Source organism: Tupaia chinensis, unplaced genomic scaffold (genome assembly GCF_000334495.1).
Source record: "Tupaia chinensis unplaced genomic scaffold, TupChi_1.0 Scaffold000161_1, whole genome shotgun sequence".
Classification (NCBI taxonomy): domain Eukaryota; kingdom Metazoa; phylum Chordata; class Mammalia; order Scandentia; family Tupaiidae; genus Tupaia; species Tupaia belangeri.
The window spans coordinates 1,009,205-1,016,387 of record NW_006159632.1 but is presented as its reverse complement, the minus strand read 5'-3'; the positions used below and the strand labels follow the sequence as shown (position 1 = coordinate 1,016,387).

Sequence of the window (7,183 nt, the reverse complement as noted above, 5' to 3'; positions counted from 1 at the left end):
AGGGCGCGTGCGCTCGCCAGACAGACAGACAGAGACATAGAGACAGAAAGCGAGAAATCACCCCCCAGGGGGGATGGTCACGCCACAATCCCTTCTCCTCCATTCTCCTCTCGGGATCTTGGGCACGCACGCACACGCACCCGGCGTGAGTTTTAAGCCACCGGGTTAAAACCGAACCGCGGTCGACTACGTGGGAGTCCAGCGACAGCCATTACGCTAACTGCTGGTTCCCGATACTCATTTTCCATGAACTTTGTTTTTTACTGCCTTAAGATGTGCATGTATACAAGAGAGACGGCAGAGAGAGGAAGCACGCACACCCTCCCCACCACGGGCCTGGCCACACCCATCGCCCTTCCGGGCAGTCGCCGTCCTGTGGGATGGCGGACACCTACGTGTGCCTGTGTTCTTTTGAAGTTGCTGGGGCTGGGGCTCGAACCCCTGGCCTCCTCTGTGTAGCGCTTAAGGCTGCAGCGCAGGACTGGCCCTCTGAACTTTGCGAAGGCCCCTTCGCTCCTTTGCATCATCTTTCTTTTGAAGGTTTTTGTAGGGGGCATGCACTGGCTGGAGAGAGGGAGAGACAGTAGGAGGGCAAATGAGAAATCACCCTCCAAGGTGGATGGCCACGCCACTCCCTCCTCCCCCATTCTCCTGCCAGGATTTTGGGCACAAACGCCCAGAGGTTTTTCAGGGTGCTGAGTCTGGGACTCGAACCATGGGCTGGCCATGTGGGATCCAGCGCCTTAGCCACCACACCACCTGTGGGCCCCACATACTTATCATTTTTCATGTGACTTAAGCAATTCTCACCTGACTCGAGGGTCAGAATGATTATTAACACACAGTCATCATGAAATTTCACAATGAAAATCTCTAACCTGGAAAATGATGTGAACTACTTTGGTGAAAAGCAAACAGCAATGGGTGAGTGATCTCTTAAATGCAGGCCGCAGCCTGTAGATAACTAACCTCCTTGGATAAAAGGAACGGCAGAGAGAGGAAGCAGTGACACCCCAGACTCACTTTTCCCATCGGTGGGGCTGGATCAGTGCGGATGGTCTCAGCACGGGCAACCCGAGTGATTGTAACACGGTTACATCAACTTAGGTGAGAACTGTGTATTTTCTTATCTGGCACTGACCTCTTTGTACTGGGGATGTAATTTTCAGTTGTTGATGATGTGTTCATACTCATTTGGGGATCATTAATTATTAACCGAGTATGCAAATTACATGAAAGAAACCTGTCAAATTTTGTGTGTTTTTTCAAATGGTTTCCTTTTGTATAACAGACATAACTTTTACTACGTCCTAATCTTCAAAATTATTTGTGTGACTCTAATTGATTTCCGATGGCAGACAGATAACCGGAGACAGAGGGGACTTTGACGTGAATCTAGCAAGGAAAGTTAGACCCGGGAAGGAAGGAAGAGAAACCGCGGGAGGGGGTGCTTTTGGCTTCTCACTGCTGTCCTGAGGATGAGGCAGAGGGCCGGACTCAGTGAGCCCCTGGAGTCAGGGCTAAGCCTGGGGGGATGACGGGCCCTGCATGGTGAGAGGAAGCCTTACAGTAAACGGGGGTTTGGAGGCCCGGAGCTGGCGCTGGAGGGGCGGGTGTTTTTCCTAGCACAGGGGGCTCGGCATAGTAGCTCTTTGGGGGTGACCCTGCTGAAGTCCACGGTGGCAGCTGCAGGGCAGAAACAGAGGAACAGCCTGGGCTGTTCAGAACAGAGGTGTGTGCCATGAGCGGATCTCCCGACCGGCACCGTGGCCGTCACAGAGGCTAGCGGGAGGTGCCTGATCCGAGGCACGCCGCCGAAATGTCCCCCGTGGGCTATCATTGGTTCTGATCCTACGGGAGGGGTTTCTGTTAGCTTTGTTCAGGGATGGGAAAACGAGCTAAAAAGTTAAGTGAACTTGCTCAAGTCCTGAGGGTAGTAAGGGCCAAGGACTGGGCTAGAACTTTCTTCCTGTGCCCTGAGCATCGCTCCTCAGCACCGATAATGCACGAGATGGCCTGCAGGAGCAGCGGGCCGCGCCGTCACTCCCGCGGTCTCTGGTGTGAAGCTTGCTACTGAGCAATATAAAATGTTGTTTTGGTTAAAATACTTTTTCTACCAATGTGAGTAGTTCGAGAGCGTGCTGTTTTAGTGGCGTTCCCTTTCAGTTTTCAGAAGCTGCGCAGCCAGAATGGAGTATTTGAGCCTGCGAGGGGGACCTCCGTGGGCCGAACCTTGTGGGGTCTTGACCAGGCAGGGCCTCGCGGGTGCCGTCCAGCCTTCCTAAGCCTCGCTGCTGTCTCCCTGTCTCCTAGGAAAAGCTGGACGTGGGGGTGAGGAAGGAGGTGGACGGCATGGGGGCGTCCGAGATCAAGTACGGGGACTCGGTGTGCTTCATCCAGCACGTGGACTCGGGCCTGTGGCTCACCTACCAGGCCGTGGACATGAAGTCGGCCAGGAGGGGCTCCGTGCAGCGGAAGGTAAGAGGGCGCTGATGCACATCGACGCTGTCACCTGTGAGCCAGAGCGCACGCAGGACGGGGACAGCCTGCTGCCGCAGCCTCGCTGCGGTTCATGCTCATACGTGCCGGAGGTCAGACCCCACTGTCACAGACTCTGGTGGCGCCAGGCAGGATGGCTGGGTGTGACCTTGCTGAGCTGCAGCTCGGAGCACGGACCTGATGTCCAGGCGCCGAGCGGGGGATCATGTCGCCTCCTGCCGCCGGCTCCGAGGCTCTCCAGTGCCCGCATGGCTGCAGGCCTTCCTTGCCGCCCCTTCAGCATGGCTGTCGGAGCCCTGGTTGGTGGCGTGACACCCTTCCCGGCCTGCCCCCTCTCCTGTTCGTGCCGGATTTCTAGGCATCACCGTTGGTCTCCCGTGTGTGGCTTACAATACCTCCTGGAGCCTGCAGTGTGGACGCGTTTTTCTCTGCCCAGCTCCGCCATCCTCTGGGGCTGAGCTCTTGGGTCAGGCAGCTTGTCCAGACTCGCTCAGCCTGTCTGCTGTGCTGCTGCGTGTCCTCAGAGCTCCGCACCGCCTGGGCTAGCGCTCCGCGCTCTTCTGCTTTCTGTGCCTCCTCTCTTTCCCTCCGTCTCTCCCTCTCTTCCTCCCTCTCCTTCTCTCCCTATTTCCTCTCTCTCTCTCTCTCTTCTTCCCTATCCCTCCCTCCCTCTCCCTTTCTCTCTCCCCCTCTCTCTCTCTCTCTCTCCCTGTCTCCCTCTCTCTCTCCCCCCCTCCCTCTCGCTCTCCCCTCCCCCCTCCTCCCCTCCCTGTCTCCCTCTCTCTCTCCCTCCCTCCCTCTCTTTCTCCTCTCTCTCCCTCCCTCCCTCTCTCTCTTTCTCCTCTCTCTCTCCCTGTCTCCCTCTCTCTCTCCCTGTCTCCCTCTCTCTCTTTCTCTCTCCCTCTCTCTCTTTCTCTCTCCCTCTCTCTCCTTCTCTTTCCTTCTCTCCCTTTCCCCCCTTTCTTCCTCCTCTTCCCCCCGTCTGGTCGGTCTCTGAGGGACTACATGGAGCAGGACACACATTTCTAGAATGTGCGGCCTCGGACACTGGCCGTTGTGAGACGGAGTTCCGTCCCGGAGGGTTTATTACTCACGGTCTCTGCCCACTGCCGTGCGGGCCGTCCACGGGGACTGCAGGCCGTCCACGGGGACTGCGGTCCGGCTTCTAGTTGGAGGGCCCGGGCTGACGCCAGCGTGTGCACGTACTCGGCATCCGGGCAGCCATCCTTGTTTCCCGTAACTGAACCCGTAACTCGGGCTTCTCAGTGTGGAAAGTGCCGACACGCACTCAGCTCGCAGTGAACGTGAGCAATCACAGCCCGCGCCCCGCGCCTCGGTGCGGCCTTCCTGTTTCCACATGCCCACGCTCGCGGTGGCGTCCCCACCTGTGCTCGTGCCTCGCCGGGCAGTTCTGGCACTCACTTTGGGTTTTCAGAGGTTCCGTCTGCGCCGACAGCAGGGGCCTGGCTGGAGCGCCCAGACGGGCTGTGCCGGCCGGACCCACTTCTCGCCCGTGGAATGCCCCGTCCTGAGGACGCCCACGCCTCCTCCTTGCCAGGTCGTCCGTTTCCTGGGCAGCACCGTGGTCTCCCCACCGGAGGTCTGCGTTGCCTGGTGGCAGCATCCCGTGGAGAACCACACGGCTTACAATCCGAGTGAGCTTCCTCCCTCGGCCCACAGCTGCTGCATCCCCTCGGCCCACATTGCTGGAGCTGCTTTCGGGTGCTCAGAAGCCTGAGAGCCGGAGGGTAGTGTGAGCTCAGCTCCCATGCGGAGTGTGGGTGGAAAGGGTGAGGCAGGGCTGCAGGGGCCTGGCCTGCTGCACCCCTCCCGACCCTGAGACAGGCAGCCTCTCCTTGCCGGGTCTCAGGGCCTGCCCAGGCCTGGCCCAGGAGGGGCTCCATGCGTGTTTCTGGGATGCAGGTGTGTGCAGGGAATGCCACGGTGCCAGAACTGCGAGCCTGGGGCGCCGTGCTGGCCTTTGCGCGGGGAGTGGTGGACGGAGTCAGAACTGTGCAAGAGAGACGGGGCCAGTTGCTCGGCGAGGGCTTACTTCGAAATGACATTGAGCTGTGACAGCTCTTCTGCCAGGCTTAGCAGAACTTTTCTCTTGCGCTTTTCTTATGATTTTATTTTTAAAACTTGACACAGAACGTGCGAAGTTGCAGACTGGTTGGCTGAACCACCTGAGACCCGGCCCTCCTCCCCGTCCTCGTCCGCGTGGTGCACACTCACGCCCACGGTGTCACGCCCTCCGGCTCCGTCTGCTCCCCGTGCGTTTGTGCCTGTTCCCACCAGGCTCAGCCAGGTCACGCGTTTACTGTGGGCGCTGTGTTGGGCTGTGGACAGACTAGCCCTGCCAGCCTTGCCGTGCCATCGGCCTCGCTAGGAACCCAGGCCAGCTGTAGACTGCCCTCGCCTGAATAATGGTGGAGTATTTTCAGCTCTGGAAATTATAAGTTCTAAACCCAGGACCTCAATCAAAATGCAGTGTGCGGATCAGCTTGGCAGGTAGAAGAGACTGCTGGGTTTTGTACTCAGGGTACACGATGAAAACAGGATGAACGAAATGAAGGCAGTAGGGCCGGCAGTGGCATGGTGGTCAGGCGCTGGACTCCCGCAGGCCAACATGGTCTGAGCCCTAGAGATAGAGACTTGCCTTCTTGTTCTCTGTCTCTGTCTGGTCAAATTGAAATAATAATAATAAATGAATAAAATAAATAATTCTTAAATGAATGAAAATGAATACAACAAAAAAGGAATACAGAGTGTGACAGCGTCCGCTCCTGTGTGTCCCCTGAGGGAGCGCAAGTGTCCCGCTCCTGTGTGGTCACCTATGGATCTGACAGTATTTTGGACATGTTGGGTTTGATCCAACACGAATCAAATGAATTTAGAACCTCTTGACGTGGGTTCCCGAGCCTTGGGAGCTGTGCAGGTCGACCCCCTGCCCACTTACCGAGCTCCCCTCGGGCCTTCTCCGGGGCGCAGGCTGTCAGCACCCGGTGGGCTCTGCCAGCTTGAGCGTAGTTGAGCACTGGCGACTGCTGGGTCATGAACGGCCTCTCCCCTAGTGAGCCCGGGCTTGCCGGGGGTGACGGTCAGCACACACGTGACAGTTGTGCAGGTGGGGGCCCACATGGCGGCTCTTCCGCAGAGCCCTGAGCTCTTGTCCAGTGCCGGGCCCCTCCATGTGCCCGCCCAGCCCGTGGGGTGGGGACACACAGGCGCGCGTTTTTGTAAAGGGAGAAAGGAATTCCTTAGATGGCATTTCTATATTTTATACGTGAAAGTGGCATCAAACCCCAAAACCATCGTCCCCTCAGAATGCGTTTTAGGTCCCCCTTCTCGTGGCACGTGCTTGTGGCCCACTTCTCTGGAAGGTCAGCTGGCCGGGAGGAAACCGAGTCTGGTCTGCCGTGGCTCCTGCAGGTCCGTGTCGGTGTCGGGGGCACGTGCAGTAAGCGCACGAGTCCGCCACCTCCTCGCTTTTCTCCCACCCCCAGCAAGGTGCCTCCCCGCACCGGGGCCCTCTCCACACACCCCATGGCCCTCCGCTGCACCCCTGAGAGTCCAGGTCAGCCTCTGTGCCTCAGGCACGCGGTGTCTGGCGCCACCTCGTCGCTTCCCGGCTTCAAACCCTTTCTGGCCAGCCTTCCTCCTGCGATGGTTCTGGTCTCCTCTCGACAGGCCAGGCCCTCGCTGGCCTCTGGCCGCCCCCTCTGTCCACTCCGGCAGTGCTGGGGGCTGCTTTGCTCTGCACTCGTTCCTACCCACGGCTCCAGGAAGCAGAGCACACCACCCCTGTGGGCTCTGGCCATGTGGCGCTGCTGCCCTGCAGGGCTGGTGTGGGCTGCCTGGTGGCGCCCCGTGGGTGCAGCACGCAGGGTGGCTGTGCAGAGGAGCCGCTCCGGTCTGAGCCTGCACTCTGCAGGTCCTGCGCTGGGACTTAGGGTGGCTGTGACGGGCTGGGACGTCCCCTCTTATCCTCTCGATTTGTCGGAACTGCCAGCTGCTGTCTTCCAGCCACTGTATTTTCAAGAAAGGCATGTTGGTGGTATCTTTTCCAAATGTGTTTGTTTATTGTCATTTCATATCAGTAAAACTTGGCTAGGTAGGGCCGGCATGTGGTGTGGAGGTTAAAGGCGCTGGATTCCCACGTGGCTGACCGTAGTTCGAGTCCCAGACCTGGCACCCTGCTTTCTTGCTTTCCCTTTCTCTTTCTGGTCAAAATTTAAAAAATAATAGTAACAAGAAGAATGAAATAAGTCAATAAATCTTTAAAAAATGTAAAAAAATACTTGATTAGGTAAGAAAGTTTCTGAATCACCATTCATAGTTCTCCCTTCAAGGGCTCTTCAAAAAGACGTAACATAGAATGAAAGTACGCGTTTACAGGGTGTGAGACACTCTGACACCCGTGCACAGGCTTCCGTAGTGCAGTCCCACAACCTTCTTGACAGCCTTGGTGCCACACTCAGCGTGAGTGCGCGTAGAGCACTGGTGCTGCAGAGACGGGAGCCCACCGTTGGGCAGTTCATACATGGTGCCCGCCCTAAAAGCCCGAGGACGCTGGAGCAGGACCTCCGCAGCACGCCGGCCCTTCTAAGCGCAGCGCTGCTGTCTGGGCCCGCCCTGTGCGGCTGCATGCCGTGGTGCTGTGCGGGGCCTCTCCCAGGGGCGG

The 7,183-nt window shown here is 57.9% G+C and overlaps 1 protein-coding gene across 1 annotated transcript in view; it reads left to right on the top strand.

Moving 5' to 3' along the window:
* Positions 1–7,183, top strand: part of LOC114007368 (ryanodine receptor 2-like) — an 84,052-nt gene that overhangs the window by 70,218 nt on the left and 6,651 nt on the right. The window contains exon 13 of the mRNA XM_027770854.1: positions 2,314–2,478. Within this exon, the coding sequence (XP_027626655.1) occupies positions 2,314–2,478 (165 nt within the window). The remainder of the gene's footprint in view (positions 1–2,313; positions 2,479–7,183) is intronic.